This window comes from Pogoniulus pusillus, chromosome 31 (genome assembly GCF_015220805.1).
Source record: "Pogoniulus pusillus isolate bPogPus1 chromosome 31, bPogPus1.pri, whole genome shotgun sequence".
NCBI lineage: Eukaryota > Metazoa > Chordata > Aves > Piciformes > Lybiidae > Pogoniulus > Pogoniulus pusillus.
In genome coordinates this window covers 1,205,509-1,231,745 of record NC_087294.1, presented here as the reverse complement: position 1 = coordinate 1,231,745, position 26,237 = coordinate 1,205,509, and the positions used below count along the sequence as shown (strand labels likewise).

Here is a 26,237-nt window from a genome sequence, read left to right as displayed (position 1 = left end):
GCTCATTGGCCCAAGAAACTTTCCGTAAGGACTAGTTGTAAGCTGGCTGATTAGCTTTTCAGATGGACTTTATAACAGACTGGAAACTCGTGCTATTGGTACTGTGTGGGAAGTGTTGTTTATTTGGTTAGGAGTGCCCTGATCTCTAGGCAACATTATGGCAGTGTTTTAGAGGGCTTTGAGACTCTGTTTGGGGTTGGATAGGAGGCCGATTTGAAAGGTTTTAAACAATTTAATAATATATATACAAAGAAGATTTCCCTCAAACTTCTTGTATAGGATTAACACTCCAGGGGAAGTAACCCTGAACCTGACCCTAGGGGTCTTGGCCTCTCCCCAGGGGTGGGTCACACTCCAGGTGATGGTTAGCCCACTGCCCCCACTGCCTGTCCTATAAAGGAGAGGGGCTTCCTGCTCCTCTCTCTCTCTCTCGGCACACACCACACTCTACACACCTCTGCCTGCATACCAGCACACCCCGTGGCAGCCACGAGGCAGCCAAAACCACCATCACACAACTCGGGTTGTATTTATCCCTTTTGTATTTTGCTGTTTTCCCTTCCCTATCCTTTGTAAACTTCCCTACCTCCAATACCTTTCTAAGTTATTGTTAAACTTTTCCTTTTAACTTCCAAATCGAGTAAGATTGATTTATTTGGGTGTGCTTATCTCTCTCTCTCCCTATATCTCATCCCTATCTTTGGGAAAGGAGGGGGAAGAGGGGAGGGCACTTTGCAAATTGTTATTGGGTCTATCAAATTTATTAGAGTCTCTGGGAACTTGCATTAGAACCCAAGACACTTCTGTACAGTTAAGCCACACAAATTCTTTGTACGCGGTTAGTGAAACCATTTTACAGAATGTCTATTTACAGCAGGAGTAAGCAATTGGGTAGAGGTTTGGAAAGGTCCTGGTCAGAGTCTTGTGGCATAAAGTGCCACTGGCAAAGTCAATGAAACGCCTTAGCTACTCAGATCAAGAGAGTTCAGTTACTCACTGATTGGAAGACTCAGTCTCTGTGGCCCCAAACATGTGTAGCGAAAGCCATGTAATTGATTCCCATGGAGCTAATAGTCCAATTTGTCTTGAGAGGAGTCCATGGGCCCGATCGGGCTGATGCGGCGAGCTGGAGCGGCAGCTGGCCGGGAACGCCTTGGTCCACCGCCCACTGGAGTGGTGCAGAGTACCGTGGGACAAAGGGTCATATATAGCGGATAAAGGTAGTGGCCCCAGGCAACGAGGAGGCTAGGAGAGGTGAGCGCAGGAGGTGGCAGAAGGCACTTTGTTTACCTGAATTGCCCTATTTATTGAATGTGGGCTGAGACTGATGGGTCCTTTGGCCACTAGAATGACCAATCAGGTTGGCAGTCGGCCAAACCTTACCACAATAGGCAGAAGCTCTTGCCTGGACTATCCCAAATATGGAGATCACATTGGCTTAGACCAGGGAGACATGAGCTGGGTGTGTAGGTGCTTACACAACCTGTTTACAACCAGGGGTCCTGGCAGGAAAACATATCCAGGCAAGCATAGGCATATGTAAGCCTATTTGGGCCTGTGTGACCCTCCACCACAGGCAGATAAAAGCATTGCATATTTAAGGAACAATGAACATAGATACTTGACTGAAGACTGTCCAGAAATCAATGTCAAACAGTTAATCAGGCGATCACTGCTAGTTCAATGATCTTTATATAGAGAGAATCATAAAATCATTTATGTTGGCAAAGACCTTCACAGTCATTGAGTCCACCCATTAACTCTGTCAGAGTCCACCACTGAGCCCTGTCCCCATGCACTGCACGTACATGACTTCTAAATGCATCCAGAGGTGGTGTCTCAGTCACCTCCCTGGGCAGTCTGTTCCAGTGTCTGATAAACCACAGAATCACAGAACGTTAGAGGTTGGAAGGGACCTCCAGATAGTGAATTCAACCCCCAGCCGCCAAAACCAGGATCACCTAGGGTAGTCCAAATAGGAATTCACCCAGGCAGGGTTTGAAAGTCTCCTGAGAAGACTCTGCAACCTCTGTGCAGCCCATTCCAGTGTTCCATCACCTTCACTGTAATGAAGTTTCTCCTCATGTTGAGGTGAAACCTATGTTCAAGTTTGTATCTGTTGTTCTTTGTCTTATTACTGTGCACCACTGAAAAGCCTTTCATTAAAAAAAAAAAATCCAGTTTAAACCTTCTATGATGCCACTTAAGGCCATTCCCACTTGTTTTATCACTGGCTACTTCAGAGAAGAGACCAACACTTCAGATAGTCGTAGAAAGCATTAAGTTCTCATCTCAGCCTCCTTCTCTTCAGACTAAATGTCCTCAGTTCCTTTGGCTGCTCCTTGTAAGACTTGTTCTCTAGGCCCTTCACCAGGTTAGGTGCTCCTCTTGATCCACCACCTCAATATGTTTCTTGCATTGAGATGCCCAAAACTAAGCACTATACTTGAGGTGTGGCCTCACCAATGCAGAGAACAGAGGAACAATCACCTCCCTGGTCCTGCTTGTCTTATTGCCATCCCAGTAACACACTATATAAGAACACTGAGAACCACAGCTGATTCGGAAGAAAAGTGCAGCAATCCCTCCAAAGGTTTCAGTGGTGGGAAGAGTTCTGTGCTGTGGAGTTACAGATCCCTCCCTCAAATGCATTGATCACCAACTTTTGACCGAGTTGGGGTAGTTCTCTGTGCAGCCATCCTGCTGTGCTGGTGTGGGAGCTCCTGAGCCTCTTTCTTTTTCCCCTGTCTGTTGCATACTTTATAGGATAGAAAGTGCACCATTGATCTCCGTGTGTCACTTTTGGCACCAGATGGCACCATTTCTTTAGCTTGGAATTTAAGTTCTCTGCTATTGGTAATAGAACACATCTCCCGTTACAAGTGTTGCTCGTTTTCTATCCAGTTGTTACTAAAGTTGCTTTCTATAAATGCAGAGCAGTTTGCTTAAACAAGCACTTCTGGGTTTTTAGTACTGAATTAATGATGCTACTATTCTCTATTCAAATGCTTTGGAACGGGAAATTCAGGTGAGTGACTTGAGCTTTACAGGGTAATATTGTTAGAAGAAGGAATGATGCTGCACAAGGAAAGAAATTTGGAATGGGGCAGCCTGAGGTTTCATTTGCATTTGAGCAAGTTCAATAGTCAGGAGTCCTCAACATCTGCAGAACACAGCAGCTCTATTGCACATACTGAGATCAAGCAGAGTTTCACACTTGCAGACTTTCCCCATTTATAAGGGTGAGGGATTTTGAAGGCCTGAGAAATGTGTATTTTTTTATTCTTATTTTGGCTGCTAAATACCTGTGTAAAAGCATAGCATAAAAAGCCAATATTGAAGCTTATATTATTATACTATTTCAGAAGGCAAGTCTGTCAAGATTCTTGTTGCACGTGTTACTGATTTAAGTCACTGGATTCCCTGTTGAAGCCTGCATGAACAAAAACTTAGAGGGACCTTTGTAGCTACATTTAGAATTAAGAGGAAAAGACAAGAAGAAGGAAATCACATCCTGTTTTGTAGGAAGGTTGTATTACTATGGATGTATGGAAATAGTTATGCTCTGAAACTATGTTTTTTTAGACTTTCAGATAAGAATGTGAGCAAATGTCTCCATACTTGTGAATATTTTTCATGAATAATACAGTACCTTGCATTTATAAGCTGCTTTATTCACAGTCAAATATTTTTGCCTCCTTTTCTTTGTTTTGAGTTGAGGGAGGCATATTAGATACTCAGTGCATTGGACATCAATGCCACAAATGTTATTGCACCTCAGTAATATTGATGGAGTTAAAGTGGATATATTGAATGACAATGATTTTCCACTGAGCCCCAGAAAAGTCATTCACTGAGCATTAGTGAATGCTAAGCAGAGTGGATAACCATTCCAGCTACTAAACATTTAAAGTTATGGCTTGATTTGCTTGCAGGTTTTGGGTTTCAATTGATCTAGTTAATGGTTTCTACTCAAGACTTTGCTTGGTCTCCAAGGTAAGCCTTGGAGTGCCGAGAGAGTTGCTTTTTTGCTAACGTGATAGCCAGTGGCCAGATGACATTGAAACCCAGGCAGTAAAATGTCATCCTCATCACTCTTGGTGCTGCTTCCATTTCTAACTCTGCATTTCTCACTGTGACTATCCTGCACTGTGATTCTGAGGAGATCTTTTAGTTTTAGCAAGATGAAGCAGCAGTTTTACTTTCCTTTTAAAAGGTATTGTACTAACTTATTATTGTAACTACTAGATGTTGCAATTTCTACTGCTATTTTTCCTTCAAAACTTACTGAAGAAATAAAAGCAGATACAAAAATAAAGCAGGAATACACATTTAAATGAAGAATCTCTGACACAGATGGCAAATTTAAACAAATGTTTTCACTTTATGGGTCAAAATGCTGTCATGTTACTGAGCCTGTGTCACCAGGAGGGGCTTTCAAACCACCCCAACACCTCCCCTTGCCCTCTCCACCCTACCACAGTTTTCAGGAAGAAGAGAGGTGCGGCCAAGAGGTTAGGGAGCAAGGTTAATGAGATGTGACTAGGTCTAAAGGCAAAGGCAGAATGAAAAGACAAAATGGAGAATGTTTTACTTCTTCTTCCCAGAGTTCTCAGTGTGACTGTGAGAGAAGTTGACATCAATTGTTTTCATTTCACTGCCCATTATTTAGTTCTTTTTACCAAAACATTCTAGCTTGCTTCAAACTAGCACAGCCTGTAGGGAGATGGGAACAATGACTTTGGCAGAAATGTGATAAACTTTCACCATTTTTTTGTTGTAAGTGTATTAATTGGAAGCTTTGAAACTGGACATTGAACTGGGCAACAGTGCAGGGTAGGAGAGGAGAAAAGAGAAGCCAGTTTCAAAGGCTATGCAATTCCATCATTCTTCTCTGACCAAACTTAAGATTATGATGCCGATTGGCCATGCAGTTAGAGCATTCTGTAGGCATAAGCCCCAATAATTTAGAATCTAGTCTGCTTTAGATTAGATGCCTCAGCTTTATTTAAGAGACAGGTTAGTCCTGTGCACAGCTCAGCTTAAACTCTGAACACTTGTGCAAAACCATAGCAACATTAAAATACAGCTTCTCTGAATGCTGTCAAAAAGCCATCCAGTCTGCATTGAACCTTACTGTGTGGCTGATGATTCCTGTCGGACCTCGTGAGCCATTTGAACAAGTCATTCTTTCTGGCAATAGCTGAATGGAGCATTTTTTACAGTTGTGGTTACTACATGACCTCATTTCCATGGCATGCACTATGCGGACAAGCTTCATCTTCCTCAGATAAATGGAAATAGAGCAGAGGTAAAAATAGGACAGGAAGAGGGGAAGACGTTCCTCTTTGCTGCAGTGCGAAGCTTGCAGCCTTCATGCTGGGTTCAGGCTAGGAGCATGTGCGAGATGTTCCTCCCTCCCTCTGATGATCGTGCAGTGTTTTGCGGCGCTTTTCTGGTTTGTTTCAGAGCTCTCGGCTCTGTGGTTTAGCTGTGCAGCCAGATGCATCCTGACTTGTTCCCTCCACTATCAACATCCTGCTTGTCAGAGAGTACAGCAGCTTATGCAGGGTTTCTGAGAGGCAATGCCGCGATGTTATTGGCTGGGCTTCGAGGGGAGAGCTTGCCTTTGCCACGGAAACTGAAATGCTGCAGGTCCTGTGCCCTTTATTGGCTGCCTCTGCACTAAAGGAAAAAAACTCAAAATGTTTCCTCAGGAGCTGGCTCAGAAGATCAAAGGATACCAAGAGCAAATTGCTTCTTTGAATTCCAAGTGCAAGATGCTGACGATGAAAGCTAAACATGCCACCATGCTGCTGACAGTGACAGAAGTGGAGGGGCTTTCAGAGGGAATGGAGGAGCTGGATTCAGACCTGCTCCCAGCACACCCTGCTCATCCCTCTGTGGTTATGGTAAGTAACGCACTGGTCTCAGCGCTTTATCTCAGCGTTCATCTGAGCTGCCTGCTTTCACGGCATTGCAACACTTCCGTGTAGCACATTGCCGCAGCTCATCGCTATGTTTTCGTTTGGAATGGCTGGAGTGTGGCAAACAAAACAAGCTGCAGCTTCCCCTTACTGTGTTTATTAAAGTTTTCAAGACTTGTTGATAAGGGACAAAGCTATTTGAACAGATAAGTGCCAGGGGCAGGTGTCTGTAACAAGCTAGAAATGCAATGTTTTGTAGCTGTCAGCATGCGAGAGCAAACAGTAAAAAACTGCTGAATTGCAGGGGGAAGGTAAAAGCAGAACAAATATTATTTTGTAACATGTGCAGTGTAGATTTTTACAGACCTTATTTTTAAAGCTCTTGTCTTAAAGGTGTGCTAATTGACAGCATGCTGCTCTATCAGTCAGGTAGCTGAGTGAACGTGTGCTAATTGACAGCATGCTGCTCTATCAGCCAGGTAGCTGAGTGAACGTGTGCTAATTGACAGCATGCTGCTCTATCAGCCAGGTAGCTGAGTGAACGTGTGCTAATTGACAGCATGCTGCTCTATCAGCCAGGTAGCTGAGTGAACGTGTGCTAATTGACAGCATGCTGCTCTATCAGCCAGGTAGCTGAGTGAACGTGAAAGCTGGCTGAGTACCACTGTGGGCCTTAGGTTTCAATTACTCCGCTGGGTTTGGTCTCATTGTGAACGTCCTACTGCTGCTACTGGGTTTTTTTTCTGAGAGCAAACAGCACAGTTGTCAGGATTTATCACTGTGTAGCAGCACTGGGGAAGCAAGAAGCATGTGTCGTTGCTGGATTATGTGTGGTTTGTGTTTCAAGTTGCTCTAACCAGGCCTGGATACCGAGGCCAGTGCTGCACTATTCCATAGCTCTCTGTTTCCCTATGTGGCAGTGATTGCATTGCACACTTTTACACAGACTCTCATTGGTTATTGTAGCACTGTTTGCAGTACATCTTATCTGAAATTCTTTAAGGTATGGGAGAAGTGTATTGATACTGCAGTATGACAAGTAAATCAGAATATTAGTTCAACCAGGTTTTTAAACTTGTGAATGTAAGAGCATGAAGTGTGATTAAATAATGGCATGGTAGTTCTGGCCATATGGTTGTATGTTTTCTTGTTTTGATCTCACTTTAAGTCAAACCTAAGTTGAGGTAACTGATTCCCATTCTGTGCTCTGGGCTTGCTTTTCCTGTGGCAGATGACTGCAGGTCGCTGTCACACACTGCTCTCCCCTGTCACTGAGGAGTCTGGGGAGGAGGGAACCAACAGTGAGATTTCTTCTCCACCTGCCTGTCGTTCTCCCTCACCTGTGGCTAATACAGATGCTTCTGTTAACCAGGTATCTCCCTCTTGGCATTCATTTAGCTTTTATCTCAGATATGCATGGTTGCATTCCATAGGTGGTTAATCCTCTGAAAAAAATACTTAACCAAGGAACTGAGACTTAACCTCTAACCTAAATGAACCTTCAGGTGCTAGTTCAAAATGGCTACATATGCTGACTTCTGAGTTCAAAAGTTATAAATCTGGTGTTAAAACTATTCCCTATTTTAAAAAAATCTCCTAAAGTGACAGTTACACATCACTACAGTTTTCTATTTATAACCTAACTTTTATTTTCTCAATTGTACTCAGTGGAATCCTGCATCCTGAGGAAAAAAAATGCCATTTTGTACTCCCCATAATAAAACAGCATCTTGTCCGTATGCCTCTATCTTACAGTACCAATGCCATTGTAGCACTGACCTCACAGTCTGGTATCTTCCACTTAATAACATTTCAATTATTAACTTTCATGACTGTTTTATCATTTATTGTTCTTTCTATACTATCCATTGCAGTCTTTAAGTGCTAATGAGGCAGATCGGTGTTAGATTCACAACAGAGGGCACTCACTTCTAATAGGAACAAGTGCACATCAGCACTGATTAAAATGAAGGCAGTGAGCCAGCACATTGAGCACAAAACACAAAATGTTACACATTGGAAATTGAGAAACAAGCCTTAGGAGCAGTCACCACTTCAGTCAGTTGTGGGTTTTGCTGTTGTCTGGTTTTGCGTTTATGATTGCTTCCACGATTGACAACTGCAGGCTGTGTTGTGCTACCTTAATGAGGAAAATCAGAGAAGTTTGATTCCTTCCACTTATTTCAAAGATGTATATGATGCTGCTATAAAAATTGCTAAATAGAAATGATTCATTTTCATGAAGTGATGTGAGAAATAATAGGTAAGATAATAAGATAGTGAGAAAGGTGACAGAATCTTCAGTATAATAAAAGAAGTTATTTAATGAATGAGATTTTTTTCCTAGTGTTCTGTCATTTCAGATAATGAGAAATTTCCAAGGCAGATATATCTTTCAGCTCAAAAATCTTATGACAGTGTTAGTCAATGGTGAGTTAAAGAAGCAAGGTTGACTTGCTTCCTAACAAACAAGGCTATGTCAGCTTATTATGCTTCTCTGAGAACATATAACTGGACTAACAGCTCCAGTAACTCGCATCATAAGAAAAATCCAGTGAAAATGCTGTTGCACCAGGAGCTGATGCCAAAATGTGCATTTTGGAATTGTCAGAAGTTAGGGGTGGGCTGGCCACTGGATGAGTGACAGGTGCTCTCTATTGACCCCTCTCCCTTTCCAAAGAGGAACAGAAAGGGAATAAGAGAGAGAGACTTAATGAATTGAAAAGAAAACTACAACTATTTTAATGGAAATAATAATATACTATACAATTTATGCAAACCAAATATAGAACCCAGCTTTCACCTGATGGCAATTAGTCATTGTCACTGCTGATGCCATGGCAGGTGGGAACCAGACTCAGGAGCCAGATTCACGAACTTGTGGATCAGGATCAAATTAGAATGGACAGAGTCCTCTGCAAATGCTGGCCATTGAGGAAGAATCTCTCCATTTGATACCAAATCTGATGTATATGGGATGGAATGCCTTGTTGGCAATTTAGGGTCACCTGCCCTCTTTGATAACAAGTAGAAACACTGAACTATTACTACTGCAAGCAGACACCATCTGCAAACACATGCTGTTAATTTCAGAAAGTTGAGTTACTTAGAAGAGTGTGATGGTTCAGATAGAATTAGTTCTAAATCAAACCAGCACAAGAACCTGTGATTTACTGGGGTAAAGTTGAACACACAAAAAGGATGCCATTCAATTAGCAGAAGAGCTTTGAAAGAGGTAAAATGGATAGTGTTACAGTAATTCTTCAAAACTGAAAATTGAGGGTTTCTTTGGTGCGGCTCATGTTGAAACGAGTGGCATGTGCTAAACAGTAAACGGAAGAACCTTCCAAAATGCAGTGGGTTACTTACAAAATACTTAGGTTCTCAGTTACATAAGACTAAAACTAAAGAAGCTATGAAACTGACAGTGCTGTTCATGGTGCATGCCCAGGGAGACCAGCAGAGAAGGTTGGTTAAAAAAATATTCTAAAGGTCAGTGAATTAGGAGCTTAGATATAAGTTAAAGATATTTTGTACTGAGTAAGAAATTTGCTGCTACTTTGTTTTAAAAAGTAGCCAGTGTTAAGAGAAATTATTCCTCACATCACCTACAAAGTACCAGAAAACATAGGAGCAGTAAGTATTGAATGTAAAGAGTGGCATTATTTTAGGGAAAAAAAATAAAAGTGCTGATGAAGTGGAGGTTGGGGAATGGAAGGTTGAGTGTTAAGGTTGCTTTTAAATTTATCCCAGATGATCTCTGTGCAGTCATATATCAGAATTTCCTAGTGTGGCTTCATGGTGAAATGTGGATAGTCTGAGTTCAGATATCTTTACTGAGAAGTAATGAAAACATGAAGAAGTACCAGCTGTGTCTTAGTGGGAATACTGCTTCCACGTACTGAAACAGGTTAAGGCCATAAATACATGAATAGTAATTACATATCTGGCACTGTTGTAAATTAGCAGTCGCTAGTTGCTCAAGTTACTTGTTTTGTACTGAACCTCCTCTAAAAACAAAAGGATGGGAGGGCAGATATAAAAATATTAACTCTGAAAAAGCTGATAAATTTCATAATATGTAATGTTTTGGCAAAAGATAATTCTTCAATGCAATCTATTTTGATGTATAGCAAAATCAAACACTTCTTCTGTGCAGCAGTGCTGAATGAGAATCATTTGGGGCTAAAACTTCTCACTCTTATGCAAAGATGTAGCTGATTAAAACTTAGCATGGGTTTGTTTTTTTTTTTTTTTTGAAACTTGTTTTCCAGTTGAATTGGAAAAGCTCAAGTGTTGGCACAAAGCCTTGAAGGTCACAGCTGACTATACAAGTCAAATCTTTATTGCTGGGTCACGATAGTTCTTTCTAACTCCTTTAACACAGTCTACTCACTCATTCTTTCTCCTCTTACGAACTCATCTGGGGTGCAACAGTGCTTATTAAATGTATTTTGAAATCTAAACACATCTTTTGCCCCCACATCCTAACAACAAATCTTGAGTACTGTTCCTTGATTTTCATAAAACTGGGCATGAAATACTATGGCACTCATAAGGACTACAAAATCTATTACTTGTGAGAACATCTGAATTCACACTACCATCTTATGAAAACTCAGGCAAAAACAAACTGCAGTGTTGATGCTCCAGAAAGTAGCTGGAAAGATGGGGAAATGCATTGCTTTTCCCTCCCTGTAGAAGCAAGCCCTTTATTCTGGAAACCATGACTGAGAATTCTCAGAAGCACAGCATTTTTATTGTTGCTAGAGAAGACTGGCTAAATGCTGGAGAGATAGCTTCAGAGGCAGCAAAAAGAGAAGTTGCCAGCACTGGTGCAATTTCTTACTGAGACATGGAAAGGTCATCTGAGATCAGCGTAGAAAGTTCTAAAAACACGGTGCTGAGTGCTGTGCTAAACTTCCCTGCTCCCTCTTCACTCCTGGACACTGTAAACACTTTAATCGTTAAATTCTTCAACTTCCCAAATTATTGCCTTTGAAGAACTACCTTACCTGACATTTGGACAGTTTGGGAACAACCTGGTTTCTCTGCTTTCGGAGCTTGCTCAGTTTTGTTCACATGTCGTGTTAGATAACATGCTGAAATTACACTGGGGATAAAGACATTGCTCCAGATTTGGATCCTTGATGATACTCTGAGCTCTGGTACCTCAGAAGTAGATTTCTTTAGTACCTAACTTTTATGCTATGCTAAATCACAGAGTGGCTGGAGTTGGAAGGGACCTCTAAAGGTCGTCTGCCTTCCTTAAGCTGGGTTTATGTGTCAGGTTTTCTGGGAATGTATCCAAGTGCCTTTTGAGTATCTCCAACAAGAAGATTCAGCTGAGCAGCCTGTCCCAGTGCTCAGTTGCCCTCACAGTGAAGAAGTCTTTTCTGATGTGCAGAGGGAACCTCTTGCATTTGAGCTTGTGCCCATTGCCTCTGATGCTGTCACTGGGCACCACTGAAATGAGTCTAGGTCTGTCTCCACTGCACTCTCCCTTCAGGTGTAGAATATACTAGAATCATAACATCATGCAGTCCAACCATTAACCTAATGTTGCAAAGTCTGTCAGTAAATGATGTCACCTCAGCACCATCTTTTAATTGTCTCCAGGGATATCTTCCCTAGGAAGCCACTTCCAGTGCTTGACAACCCTTTTGGTGAAGGGTTAATACCCAGTATTAACCTCTCCTGGCACAGTGAGGCCTTTTCCTCCTGTCCTATTGCTTGTTACTTAGTTGAAGATACAAACACTTACCTCTCTACAACCTCCCTTCAGGTAGTTGTAAAAAGGAATAAGGTCCCCCCTGAGCCTTCTTATTCCCAGGCTAAGCAGACCCAGTTTCCTCAGTTGCTCCTCATAAGACTTGTGTTCTAAGCCCTTCACCAGCTTTTTTGTCCTTCTCTGGGCGTGTTTCAGCACCTCACTGTACTTGTAGTGAGGAGCTTGAAACTGAACACAGTATTCATGATGTGGCCTCACTAGTGCCAAGTACAGAGAGAAAACCACTTCCTCTGTCCTGTTGGCCACACTGCTTCTAGTACAACCCAGGATACCATTCTTGGCCACCTGGATGTATTGCTGGCTCACATTCAGCCAGCGCTCAAACAGCACCCCCAGGTCCTTTTCTGCTGGGTGGCTTTTGATACACTCTGCCTCAAGCCTGTAGCATTGGATGGAATTGATGTGACCCAAGTGCACATAGCCTTGATAAACCTTGTACCACTGACCTTAGCCCATCAATCCAGCCTCCCCCAATCCCTCTATATTGCTGCCTTAGCCTCAAGCAGATCAACACTCCTGCCCAACTTGTTGTCATCCACAAACTTCTTGAGGACACACTAGATTTCTTACTGATTTTATTGGCAGCCAAGTTCTGTCTTCAGAGTTTCTACTAGGGGCATTTTCAAGTTCAAAATGATTGGAGAGTGGAGAACAGCTGCTGTGTTGCATGATCTGGAGCATAGTTTGCTAAGTGAGGCTACTAAGTGAGAACAAGGAAGGTTGCAGCATTTTCCGCCTTCAGATAGATGATGTGGCAACTGCATTACATGTGTTCAGTTTTAAATAATCCTTGTTGTAGTTTACCTTCCAGATTTAAATAGATACTGTGCATGTTCCCCTAATTTTTGTGTTTTCTAAAGATGTTTTTAATTGTCATATGCAATAATTGAAGAAATCCCTACACAGTAGGTATAGAAATTCTGGTGGGAAAGAGTTAGACCCTGAAATTTCAGTGGTTATTTGAATCTTTGCCCATTTTCCTTCTCATTTCTGGTCCCTCTTCCCACTACCTCCTGTAAGTTAGTTAGTACCTGTTTGTTTGAAGGCTGACTGTAATCTAATGGTTCATACACTTACATCACTGAATAGTCCTGTGGTGATTCCCTAGTTCTTCTGTTACCTTGTCTGTGCTGGTGTTCACACTGCCTCCTGCACACCATAACCCACTGTCTGTTGGGATGGCTTTTCCCCATGTGATGCTTGAACAGTGCTCCCACTTGTAGAACTTCTCTCCCGGCATTGCCATCTCTGTCCACAGTTATCTCCTGCACGTCCTAGCTCATATGAGCATGAAAAAAAATGCACACACAGTCTTCATTATAGTAAAGGTCCAAGCGGTACTCGGTGTAGAATCATAGAGTCACAGAATCAACCAGGTTGGAAGAGACCTCCAAGATCATCCAGTCCAACCTATCCCCCAACCCTATCCAGTCATCTAGACCATGGCACCAAGTGCCTCATCCAGGCTTTTCCTGAACACCTCCAGGGATGATGCTTCCACCACCTCCCTGGGCAGCCCATTCCAATGCCAATCACTCTCTCTGGGAAAACTTCCTCATAACATCCAGCCCAGACCTCCCCTGGCACAACTTGAAACTGTATCCCCTTGTTCTATTGCTGGTTGATGTACTTCTATTAAATGTTTGTTTACTGTGTGGTTCAGAGGCTTCCTGGTGGTTTTGGCTTTATGGCTTTTGTTTGGATGGATGTATGCAATGAGGCAACGGGGCGGGGGGCATATTAGGTGGTGTCTTTGATTTTTAAAGTGCAATAATGTGCTTCATGCTTGTAGGACATTGCTTATTATCAAGCCTTATCTGCTGAACAGTTGCAGACAGAAGCTGCTAAAATACAACCCAGCACTTCAGCCAACCAGGAGTTTTATGATCCAGGGTTAGAATCAGCTGCTAGTGCCAAATTGGATGATTTGCAGCGTTCGTGGGAAACACTGAAAAATGTGGTAAGTCTTCCATGGACGGGAAAGGGAAAGCAAGGAGAGAGCTCTATATGAGCTATGCTATCTAAGCAATCCAACTCTTTATTGAGAGCATCAGGCTTCAAGTTACAAAGCACAGACTTTTCAATTAGGGTGAGAAAAGTGAGCACATGCAACATGCAACGTGGAGCTGTTCACTAGTGTTTGGCGCATCTAAATATTTGAATATGCATAACCCTCCCTACTTGCGGTTGCTGCAAAAGCATTTAGTGCACCCAGATATTGGAATTTGCATATTCCTCCTGTTTCCCTCCAACTCTGCACACAGCCCCACAGAAGCTGTTTATCAGAAGGCTCAAGGATAAATTCCTCTGAGCTTCTTCACACACAGCGATGTGGTTTACTGCAGTTCCACTGCTCAGACCTCACACCAGAGGCTTGACTGTGCAAGCTTCTAGGGGCTTGTGCCCCCCATTTTTCAGCCAGTTCCCAACAGTCTTCATCTGTAGAGTTTGAAATCATCAGCTATCTTATAGGGAGCAAAATGCAAGGAAGTGTCTCAGTCAGTATTCTTCTCTGCAATTCCTGGTTTTCAGGTAGTAACAAAAGTTGTTAGTGGGATATTATACTACCTCTGTTCTTTGCTTCAAAGTTTGTGTGGGATAGAGCTCCATTAAGAACACATAAAAGGCTGATAGTTACTTTCATCAGTGTTGCCTGTTGTCAAAACTATACTCCACTCATGCTGGATTGAGTTGGCAAAAGAGGCCCAAGGATCCAGTTTCTCAAAGTACTGAGTCTACACATTTCTGCATAGTAGTGCAGCATAGTCATTCACTGACAAATGGAATGAGTGAAAGTTTTGATCATGTGCTATGAATTTTAATTCTTTGGAGTGGCTCAGTAGCTCTTATGAGGTATTAAGAACTATTAGTCCAACAAGTAGGGCACATCCACGTGTTTCAGTGCATAGAATCTAGACTAAGGCATGAGAACATGCCTAGGTTTTCCCTATTTATATGATGGAGTCCGTTTTTTTCAGCCACGAAACCTAGAATTGCACCTATTTTAAAATATGGATGTTTTGCTTTGTAACTTACACTTTTGAAAACTTCTAAGTGTCTGGGTTTAGTGTCACAAGCCTAGGGATGCACAAAGCAGAAGAAAGAGAACATGTTGCATTGGAAGTCAAAACGTGTGCCTTCCGTTCCTCTTCAGATCAGTGAAAAGCAGCGCACCCTCTACGAGGCTCTTGAGCGTCAGCAGAAATACCAGGACACGCTCCAGTCTATATCCACAAAAATGGAGACCACTGAGATCAAGCTAAATGAGAGTCTGGAACCAGCCAAAAGCCCAGAAAGCCAGATGGCTGAACATCAGGTAACAACTTTCATAACTGTGTGGCTCACCTCTCTGGACTTGCTGCTGTTGTACAGAAGTAGTGGGCATTCTTTTCTCTCTTAGAATAGATCATAAGAGTCTGTCCAGTGGGTTGTATTCAGTGACACCTTGTGATGGTTTGGGTGTTCCCTGCCCCCCCACACTTTAGAAATCACCCAGACTAGACTCAGCTGGCTCTGGAAATATGAATGAAGCTTATATTTACAGCTGGCAGAATACACAAGCAGATATTTACAGTATATACAGTTATAGACAGAAATAGACAAGGGAAAAGGTAATACAGAAACACAACAGCCCTCCCAGAAACCTGAGTCCCCAGGAGGGGCTCTCAACCACCCCCCACCTTCCCCCTACCCCTCTCAACCTTACCCCAGTCCCAAGGAAGAATGGAGGTTCAGCCAAGAGGTTAAGAAGCAAAGGTGGGTGGAGGGTGTGTTAGAGAGATGCAGCTCAGCCAGCAGCCCAAGCAAGAGAGAGAGAAAATGGCAAGAGTGTTATCTAATGTTTTCATTTCTTCTTCCCATGTTCCTCAGCAAGGTGGTGAGGGGAGCAGACATCACCATTGTTTCCTTTCACAGCCTGTAATCTACTTCTTCTCACCAAAACATTCTACCCTGCTTCAAACTAGCACACTCCTACTCATGCTATTAGCATGTATTGGACTGGTGATAATGTTTTCAAATTTACTGAGGTTGTAACCAATAGCAATGCATTCTAAATTGACCTAAATGCAGTCTTTGCCTTCTTAAAACAAACCAACCAAAGCATGCAAGAAATTCCTTCCCAAGGGAAGTCTTAAGAAGCAATATTCAGAGTAATAATCAAGTAACCCATCCAAGTTGCAGTCGTTTAAGCCTTGTAACTTGCGTGAATGAGTTCAGTAAGCATCAGACTGTAATGTAACTTGTGCCCTCTTTTCTCTCTCACAAACACATAGTCATACTTGTTCATTGTCCTCACTGTGTCTAGTAGAATAGCCCACAGAAAATGTGTTTAGAAGAATAAATCTGTATCTCTAGTATTTGCAAAAGAATTTAATTCTTGTGGTATGCTTGAAGTTCAAGATAAGTCATTACACCTATATGTCAATTAACAGATGCATGAACCTAGCTTAAGCATCTAAAAGCAGGACTGGGTCCTTATGAATGAATTCTGACTGTGAAAGCAGCAGTGACATGTTGCACTCCTCTCTGTTTCTCACAGAAGCCTGTGCTTTCTGAGATACTGTCTTCTCACTGGTGAAACAAGCAAATACCTTCTCATCTTTTTTTTTCTAAATAGGCTTTGATGGATGAGATCTTGATGTTACAAGAAGAAATCACTGAGCTGCAGAAATCACTAGCCCAGGAGCTGGTTTCAGAACCACTGGATGCAGAAGCTGCTGATCAGCTGGCATTGCAGTCCACTCTCACAGTCTTGGCAGAACGAATGGCCACAATCAGGATGAAGGCTTCAGGAAAACGACAGCTATTGGAGGTACAGGAAGCTGCCTCTAGGAGTGGGTCTTTTGGATTACATTCCAGATTAGGGAGATACTTCTTGCATATCTTTTTTTTTGCTGAAGTTCTCAGTTGCCATTGCATGCTGATAATTTAAAAAGTCATTTTCAATTCTGGTCATTTCTCAGAATTCTTTTCACTGTTACAAACTGCTCATCTTAATGCATGTGAGGAGTAACCAGAGGGAACTTGGAAAACACACTGCACTAGTTTGAATGATTATTCTTTTATATATATGCACACACACACAGACACATATATATATACATACACACATTGACATATTTTTAGTAGCTTCCCTTGGAATTCTTTGTCCTCCACAGGAGAAGTAATAAAGTGTAGATTTTACAGTCGTGTTATCGACAGTAAACTGGGAGGGCTGCCTGTGCTCTTTTTTTCCAGCGGTATGCATGCAAACTGCTGTCATTGGAGATGCACAGCTTTACTCCTTTGTCTGCCTACCAGCTTTACCAAAAGCCCTTTAACCCTTAGGTGATTTTTTAAAAGTCCTTTGCACATGGGACTGTTGCTCTGTGTGCTATACCAGTGAGAAAGTACAGTCCTGCTAAAGCTGGCTACAGTTTTGCTACTTTGAACGTCTCAGGATGGCATTAGTGCTGTACTGCTAAAACCTGAAGCAGTGAATTCACAAACGCAGCTGCTGCCCTCATAATTTCCAGCATTCAGTTCTGAGAGACTCATTGAGAGCTGTCTTAGGCTCTACCTAAGTTATGGGGGACTGCCTGGGTGCATCAGATGTATTAGTTCTGTGCAGACACCTGAGACAATGAAGAGATCCTTAGTGCATTTTTTAAAGGCTAACAGAAGTATTTTCTAAGTTTTGACTTCTCCAAAGGAAAACTTAAAAAGAAGGGGCTGGAAGCAGGATCGAGATCTTGCTCTCTAGAAATTGCACCCTGAATAGGATGTTACAAATTTTTGGGCAGTACTCAAGAAATGCTCACTAATGTTGACTAATAATTTCATGTTTAAGCATGAGTCAAATATGCTCATCTTAATTATGATTAAAATTCTAATAGTTGTTTGATCCAATAGCAACAAGTGTCCCACAGTAAGCTGGGCTAAGAAATATGTATGGTACATAGACAGTATTCAGGACATTAACCTGTGCACCTTTTAGCTGTTGTTTCATAGATAACATCTACCAGAACAGCATAGGGATGTAAATATGGGAACACAGACAAAACATAATTAAAAGCCTTTGCTGTTGAGAGTGTGAATTGGTAATGTTCTTTGCATGTGATTGAAATAACTAGCTCTTGAGAGCTGCTTAGCTCTTGACTGAGACATTTAAAAGCTATCATTATTCTTTAAATTATTTTAACAGAGAATTATCAATTTTCCCATGAAAATTAAGCATTTGGGAAAGTTGTGCAAACACTTCCCCCTGGGGGGGATTTGCCCTGCACGATAGAGCTCTGAAGTGTGGTAGGTTGACCCTGGCCAGCAACCACTCACCCTTATTCCCCTCTTCTGTGGAATGGGGACAAATTAGAAGTCAGGCTAAAAGACTACTGGGTCAAGATAACGAGAGCTTAATACAATAAAGAAAATCTGTCCATGCAAGCAAAGGAAAATAAGGAACTTACTCTGCTTCCTCATCAACAGGCAGATGTTTAGCCAATGTCCTGGAAAACAGCACATGTAACAGTTGCCTGCGAACGCAAGCACCATAGCCACAAACACCATCCCCCACTCCATTTCTCCATGAGCCTTTGTTGCTGAGCATGAGCTCATGGTATGGAATATCCCTTTAGTCAGTTCAGGTCAGCTGTTTTAGCTATGTCCTTTCCCAACTTTCTGCTCATCCCCAGCCTATTGGCGTTTGTGAGGAAAGAAAGCCTTAGTGCTGTGCAGCCAAAACGTTGCTATGTCATCAGCACACTTTTAGCCACAGTTACAAGGCACAGAACTGTACAGGCTGCAATTAAGTTAACTCCAAGCTTGCCAGAATCAGTGCAGTCTTCTCTTGTTCCATACCATTTGCAGCATGCTTAGGCCCTGCTTTATCTGATACATGTAAGTATCCTCTGACCACCCCATTCTATCTGTTTCTTGTTCCTGAAAATCCCCTTTATTCTCTCCAGAGCTCTTAGACTCTTTTGTACTGGGGAGCCCAGAAATGGACACAGGACTCCAGCTGTGGACAAAGTGGTGTTTTAAGTAGAGAGAAAGGATCACTTCCCTCAGCCTGCTGGCAACACTCCTAATAGAACACAGGATACTATTAGCCTTCTTTGCCACAAGAGCCCATTGCTGGCCTGTATTCAACTTGGTGTCCACAAAGACATCCAGATCCTTTTCTGCCAGGCTACTTTGCAGCATGTTGGCCTCCAGTTTGTACTGTTGCCTGGAGCTTTTCCTTCCCAGGTACAGGACTTTGTTCAACTTCACAAGCTTCCCATTAGCCTATTTCTTCAGCTTATCAAGATCCATCTGGGTGGCATCACAACCTTCTGGCCTGTCAGCTACTTCTCTGTTTTGTGTCATCAGCAGACCTCCTGTGACTTTTTACTGAGCCCTCACTAGGCTTTCTGCTACTGTTCACCATCTCTGGGCCCTGCTGTTTATGCATTCATCACATTCATATGAGACTCTTAAAGGAGGAATAGGTCTTGGTCGTCACTCCTTGACTGTCCAATGGATGGACCTGCTTCCACACCCCATGGCACAGGTGTCCCCCAGGAACATGTAGATAAGGTAGACAGCTCTTCAGTCTTCAGCCACAGTGGTTACACTAAAACCCACCAGCAAATACTGTTAGGTCCTTGAAGTACCCCTGCTGTGCCTGTTTTGAGAGACAGTAAGGCTAACAGCCTGCTGCTAATTGAGCAAGATGAATCAACATGGGAGGAAAGCTAAAGGAGAGCAGTGACAGACAGAAAAGACTTCACATTTAAGGGTCTGTGATAGCAGAGATCTGCCAAAGGAAGTAGAAATAAAGTTACTGAACTGAAACAATTTCAGTCACCAGAAAAGCAGTTGAAAGCATCACTATTTTATAAAGGCTTCCAACTTAGGAAAGAAATGGCTCACAATAGCTTTAAAATACTACATAGAAATTGTGAGAGGTAGAAAGGGAATTTTTGGGTGACTATTGTGATCTGTTTCTTTCCAAAAGTACAATATATTGTGTGCCTTTAGGAGAAACTGAACGAGCAGCTGGAAGAACAGCGGCAAGAGCAGGCTCTTCAGAGGTACCGTTGTGAAGCTGATGAACTTGACCACTGGCTGCTCAACACCCGAGCAACCCTGAACACCACCCTGGTTACTGGGGAGGAACCCATGGACATGGAAGCACAGCTGGTTGACTGTCAGGTAAAATTATCAGTTCTGTAATGTTTAGATGAACAGGCTGGACATAACTTTATCTGAATGAAGAAGCAAATATGGAGCATTAATGTTAAGACCATAACTGAGTAGGATGAGTCAGCCAATTAGTGGGAAAGAAGCTCCTTAGCACCTTGTATATGAACCTTGAATTGAATCTAGGCAGGGAGGTCAAAGGGAGCACCAAGAATTTCTGCAGGTATATTAATGGTAAAAAGAAGGCATGGGAAGGTGTGGGCCTCCTCAGAAAGGGAACAGGTGAAATGGTCACAAGTGACAGAAAAGGCTGAGGTTGTCAATGACTTCTTTGCCTCAGTCTTCACTGCAAAGGCCTCCAGCCACACTGCTGGAGCCATGGAAGATAATGGCAGGGACTGGGAGGAAGAACTGCCCATCGTAAGTGAAGATCCTGAAAGTGTTCAAGTCCATGGGATACACCCATGGGTGCTGAGAGAACTGCAGATGAGGTTGCTAAGCCTCTCTCTATTCCATTCCAAAAGTCCTGGCAGCCTGGGGCAGTCCTCACTGACTGGGAAAGGGGAAACACAACCCCCATTTTCAAACAGGGTAGGAAGGAGGAGCCAGGGAACTCCAGGCCAGTCAGTCTCACCTCTGTGCCTGGTAAGATCATGGAGCAGATCCTCCTGGAGGCACTGCTGAGACAGGAGAATAGAGAAGAGGTGATTGGGTACAATCAGCATGGCTGCACCAAGGGCAAATCCTGCCTGGCAAACCTGGTGGCCTTCTATGAACAGGTCACAACATTAACAGATGAGAGGCAAGCAACTGATGTCATTTGCCTGGACCTGAGCAAAGCCTTTGGCACTGTCTCACACCACATCCTGGTCTCCAAGCTGATGAAGCATGGATTTGGTGGGTGCACCACAGCATGGATAAAGAACAGGCTTGTTGGCTGCACCCAAAGAGTGGCTGTCCATGGCTCCATGTCCAAGTGGAGGCCAGTGACAAGCAGAGTCCCTCAGGGATCAGTCCTGGGACCAGTCTTGTTCAACATCTTGGTTGGTGCCATGGACAGAGGCATTGAGTGCAGCCTCAGCAAGTTTGCTGACAACACCAAGCTGTGTGGTGCAGCAGCCAGGCTGGAGGGAAGGGATCCATGCAGAGGGACCTGGACAGGCTGCAGAGGTGGGCACAAGGGCCAGGAGGATGCTCAGAGGGCTACAGCAGCTCTGCTATGAGGACAGACTGAAAGAGTTGGGGCTGTTCAGTCTGGCAGTCTGGAGAAGAGGAGGCTCTGAGGTGACCTTCTTGTGGCCTTCCAGGATCTGAAGGGGGCCTACAAAAAAGCTGGGGAGGGACTTTTTAGGCTGTCAGGTAGTGACAGCACTAGGTGGAATGGAGCAAAGCTGGAGGTGAGGAGATTCAGACTGAATGTAAGGAGGAAGTTTTTCAGCCTGAGAGTGGTAAGAGCCTGGAATGGGTTGCCCAGGGAGGTGGTTGAGGCTTCATCCCTGGAGGTGTTTAAGGCCAGGCTGGATGGGGCTGTGGCCAGCCTGCTCTAGGGTAGGGTGTCCCTGCCCATGGCAGGGGCTTGGAACTAGATAATCCTTGTGGTCCCTTCCAACCCTGATTCTTTGATTCTGTGATTGTATATGCTCAAGGTAGCTTCATCAGTGGTTTGTGATATGAAATATAGCCTTCATTTCTTGATAAAGATTGCAAATAGTGCTTTAGGATGCACATATAAACATACTAATAGGAGAATAGTGTATGGTGACTGAAAGAACATTTGAGGCTGTACAGCTTTTGGAGGGTGTCTTGGTTTAGTTTAAAGGCTTCGTATTTGCATCACTCGCTAGCCTTGCTACCCTCAAGTTAGAGTTGTTTAACAGCTCACTTGGTAGGTGTGAAGACACTTGCAATGCACATCCTTACTCCTCTTCCATCTGAAAACACCTTCACACGAGCGGTGGTGAGTGGGGACAGTGTTCTGTTTTCTTCAGGAGTAATCCACACTTGTATTCTAAAGAGTAATCAATAGATACTGTTTTGGTGGATTTAATGTTCATTAACCCAGGAAAAACATTTTGCTGCAGTAGAAGTAATTGCAAATACTTTTATTACTATAAAAGACTTGGGTCAGTCATAACACCTAAGTACTCAGTTTAGTAGGGATTATGAACTGTATGGTCATTACAATTACAGTTGTAAGATGCATAACGTGTTAAAGAACGAGGATCTTAACTACTGCAGGATAAAAATGAGTGAAGTTTCACATCAGTCTGATGAATTAAACATATAGTTAAATTTCCATCAGTGTCAAGTATTCTTCCATCACCCATCCTTAGGAGCTGTTTGTTGTATGTAAATAAACCCTGTGAACTTAAACGAAGCAGTAATTAATATAACCAGTGGGAAATTCAGGTTAAAAAAAGAGCAGTTAATTTTGTGAAGAAGTTAATACTGCTGTTCTTTTGGTGGCTCTTAAAATCTTAATGCAGTAAGTTTCTGTAAGGCCCTATACTTTTAAAATCTCTTTGGAGACTCTGCCCATCTTTCCCTGCACACAGGGTTTTGCAAGTTTCTACTTGATGGTTACTATGGAAAGGCGTCAGGCTAGGTTTTAGAGCAGGAGCTGCATGAGCTTTGAGTATGGGAAATGGAAATATGCAATATGCAATACATGGACTGTCAGGAAAGTAGCTTTTGAAAATAAACATGCCAGAGATTTGTCACTCTAAGTCTCTCTTTAGACTAAAGAGGATTATCCAGAAATCCTTAAGTCTGTCAGGCACCAATCAGAAAGAGCAAGCAGTGAGAAGACAAGCTTATCAGCACGGGCAGAGCAGTGCATAGGAGGAGCTGGGAAGCATTTCACTAAACATACTTGAAAGAAGAGGAGAGGAGTAACTAGCTGTGTGCTCTGTTTCTGGTCATTATGGATGTCAGTCCAGCGCCTTAGCCACCCTTACATTTAAAGTGCAAATAAAGAGCCAAATACTTTGTTTCAAGTAACTTTTTAATTTAATCTTTTCAAGAAGGCTGCAGACAGAAATGGCAAGTGCAGACATTTGCAGGCATATTCATAGTGTCTCTGGAAGAGACTGGAAGGCGAAGCAATGATACTTGACTTGCCTTTAGATTGGCCAGTGAGGTGGGCCACAGGTCATCTCGCCAGGAAACGCTGACAGATGATGGAAAATGTATGAATTTGGGTCTTTGTTTTTGCTGCTGCAGAACATGCTGGTTGAAATAGAGCAGAAGGTGGTAGCCTTGTCAGAGTTGTCTGTGCACAATGAGAACTTGCTTATGGAGGGGAAGGCTCACACCAAGGATGAGGCAGAGCAGCTGGCTGTGAAGCTCAGGACACTGAAGGGCAGCCTTCTGGAGCTGCAGAGAGTACTCCACGACAAACAGATCAACATTCGGGTAAGTGGATCTTTCCAATTGGCTTCATGGTGAGCAAGAGGCTGGGGGATTTCACAGCAGTTTGATGCAGCTGAGAAAAAGAAGGAAAAGCGTCCTACTGTTTGAGCTATGCATCTTTAGGGAGTAATTTGAATTACATTACACTCCAAAATGAAGAACTGCCTAGCAAGTTTTATCTTACTGTTCTCAAGCCACTTCATGAGGAGACTATCTTAACCTCAGAATATTCACTGAAAGGGCAATGATGAACTAGATAAATGATTAGCTTGGTCTGAATATACTCTGTTCCTGCTCCCAGTCCCTTTAGACTGCATGTGCTCTGAGGCAGGGTCCCACCTTTCACAAAAGGACAATCCTAAGTACCTGTTTTCTTTGCATGCCTAGCACTATGAACAGTAACATCACAATAGTGAAATATTAAACGTGGCTAACAATCCATGGCATCATTACAGAATATTTGATGAACAAAGTTATTCCTAGCAGCATTGGTAAGCTGATAGCCACTAGTTCATTTTAGTTAACAGTTGGTTTTGGTTGTTCTTTAGGTTAAACTAGCATGTGAAGAACTGAATGCATGCAAGAAACTCAGCCATGTAACGTGACTGCATGGTTTTGAATTTGCTTGCCCTGCTGTGACTCCCTCCCCCCTTTTACTTCTTTTCTGGGATTTGCTGTGCAAATTAAACATGATAAGCTTCAAAGATTTCTAGCTTGTAAGGCAGATTAAAGTCTGCTGAGAGGTTAGCTTGAAAAGTCACTTGACATGCTCAGAACTATTTTTAGTCCAAAGCAAATGGATAACTAAAAAAGTTAACATAGCTCCATAAAGTAATGAACCAGAAAAAAGGAAGAAAAATCTCAACTATCTTTTTCCTGTTGCCTCTCTGGTTAAGTAAGATCAATGTTCTTCTTGCATACTAGGTCTGATAATAAGGCAAGTGATAAATGTTGCCAGCAGCATGTAGGCACATCTATAGTGCTCTGGTTTACTTCATTTTAAAATAGTCCTGCTACATTTCAAGATAAAAAGGTGTGGTTTCATTTCCTTAAACTTTTAAAACTTTTCCAATATCAAAATAACAGTAAAATAATTTCCAGATGCAGAATATGAAGCATTTAAGATGCTACATGCAGGTAAGCCTTAAGTTGCTTTATAAATTGCAAGCCTTTTTTTGGCCTTAGAGGTCATAGAAGAAAACACATATAGGCAGTCTAGCACCTTCAGATTTTCAGTAAGCCTTTTTTTTGGAATGAGAAATTCTCTGATGTCTTTGCTTCAGTCAGATGTCAGTGTTTCTCATGGTCTGAGGCTCACAGTGTGAGCTGCCCAGGAAGGCACTTACTGCCATTACTAACCCTGAGAATTATTACCTGCTAACAACTCTCACCAACATAAGAATTCCAGACTTGCACACCTCTGCATGTATAGATAAACTTGTAGCTGCCTAGTGGCATAGACTAAGCTGCCCCTAGATGTAGCCATAATTTATTTAAAACAATAGTTCAGCCTATCTGTTGTTCCTGTGGCACAAGGCTTTTTGGCAGCCAGTGTGAGATTCTCTGACTACCTTGCAGCAATTGCATTTTTTTTTCTGCTAATTTTAATCCAACTTCTTCATTTATAAAATAAAAGCAGTGAAATGAATCAGAAACATATTGGATAAAGGACAGTTCCAGGCTACACTGATTCCAAATGTAGTATTTTTCAAGCACTCTGAAATACATGCAAAACATTGCCTCTTACTGTTATCTAGTAAGTTCTGTGACTTGGGGACAATCAATTAAATAGGCTACATATAAAACAGAGAAGTAGAATTCTGCAGTAAAACCTGCTGTGCTTCTTCACTTTTTATTACAGACTTGGGGGGGGGATGACTTCAGTTCCACAACACTAATACGCCTGGCATGGGCAAGCAGCAATAGAACAAGGGGACACAGTCTCAAGTTGTGCCAGGAGAGGTCTAGGCTGGATGTTAGGAGGAAGTTCTTCCCAGAGAGAGTGATTGGCATTGGAATGGGCTGCCCAGGGAGGTGGAGTCACCGTCCCTGGAGGTGTTCAAGAGAAGCCTGGATGAGGCTTAGTGCCATGGTCTGGTTGACTGGACAGGGCTGGGTGCTAGGTTGGACTGGATGAGCTTGGAGGTCTCTTCCAGCCTGATCGATTCTACGATTGAACTATCAATTCTGTCACCATTTTCTTCAGGGAATTTCCAGTTATTTCTGTACTGGAGAGAATACCCTTCAGGAATGACAACTTTCAAGTATTTATTTTCCCTGTCTATTTAAATAAATGTAAAACATGTTTCTTCAGATGGAATTCAAGTAAAAATGCAAGTTTATTCTTTCACAATTACATTCTGTGGTTAAATTTGATTCACAGTTCATTTTGATGTAAAACTATGCACAATGCCATGTTTGCAAAACCTCGTTACATCTGCAGATGCCACAGTCCATTTTACACTCTACTGTTGCAGGAACTGTGATACTACTATGTCTTTTTCTTAGTAAAACTTAAAAGTTGCAGCTTTTTAACTCATTTCTAGCTGAAACCTAACCAAAATCAGCTGCCCAGATGCAATGAAGAACTAGATACTGTTCTCAAAATAAATGTACAAGTCACACAGTATCACAGTATCACCAAGGTTGGAAGAGACCTCACAGATCATCAAGTCCAACCCTTTACCACAGTGCCCAAGGCCAGACCATGGCACCAAGTGCCACGTCCAATCCTGCCTTGAACAGCTCCAGGGACGGCGACTCCACCACCTCCCCGGGCAGCCCATTCCAGTGTCCAATGACTCTCTCAGGGAAGAACTTTCTCCTCACCTCCAGCCTAAATCTCCCCTGGCACAGCCTGAGGCTGTGTCCTCTCGTTCTGGTGCTGGCCACCTGAGAGAAGAGAGCAACCTCCTCCTGGCCACAACCACCCCTCAGGTAGTTGC

General features: G+C 42.7%; 1 protein-coding gene across 17 annotated transcripts in view; it reads left to right on the top strand.

Annotated features, from left to right (window-relative positions):
- The window catches only part of SYNE1 (spectrin repeat containing nuclear envelope protein 1), a 365,857-nt gene that overhangs the window by 245,343 nt on the left and 94,277 nt on the right, over nucleotides 1–26,237 (top strand). For 15 of the 17 annotated variants that reach the window (XM_064169493.1, XM_064169494.1, XM_064169491.1 and 12 more), the window contains 7 exons: nucleotides 5,718–5,912; nucleotides 7,159–7,299; nucleotides 13,511–13,678; nucleotides 14,873–15,034; nucleotides 16,337–16,531; nucleotides 19,720–19,893; nucleotides 23,104–23,295. In XM_064169493.1, coding sequence (XP_064025563.1) covers nucleotides 5,718–5,912; nucleotides 7,159–7,299; nucleotides 13,511–13,678; nucleotides 14,873–15,034; nucleotides 16,337–16,531; nucleotides 19,720–19,893; nucleotides 23,104–23,295 — 1,227 coding nt within the window. The remainder of the gene's footprint in view (nucleotides 1–5,717; nucleotides 5,913–7,158; nucleotides 7,300–13,510; nucleotides 13,679–14,872; nucleotides 15,035–16,336; nucleotides 16,532–19,719; nucleotides 19,894–23,103; nucleotides 23,296–26,237) is intronic. The other 2 variants (XM_064169495.1, XM_064169498.1) reach the window with 2 other exon arrangements.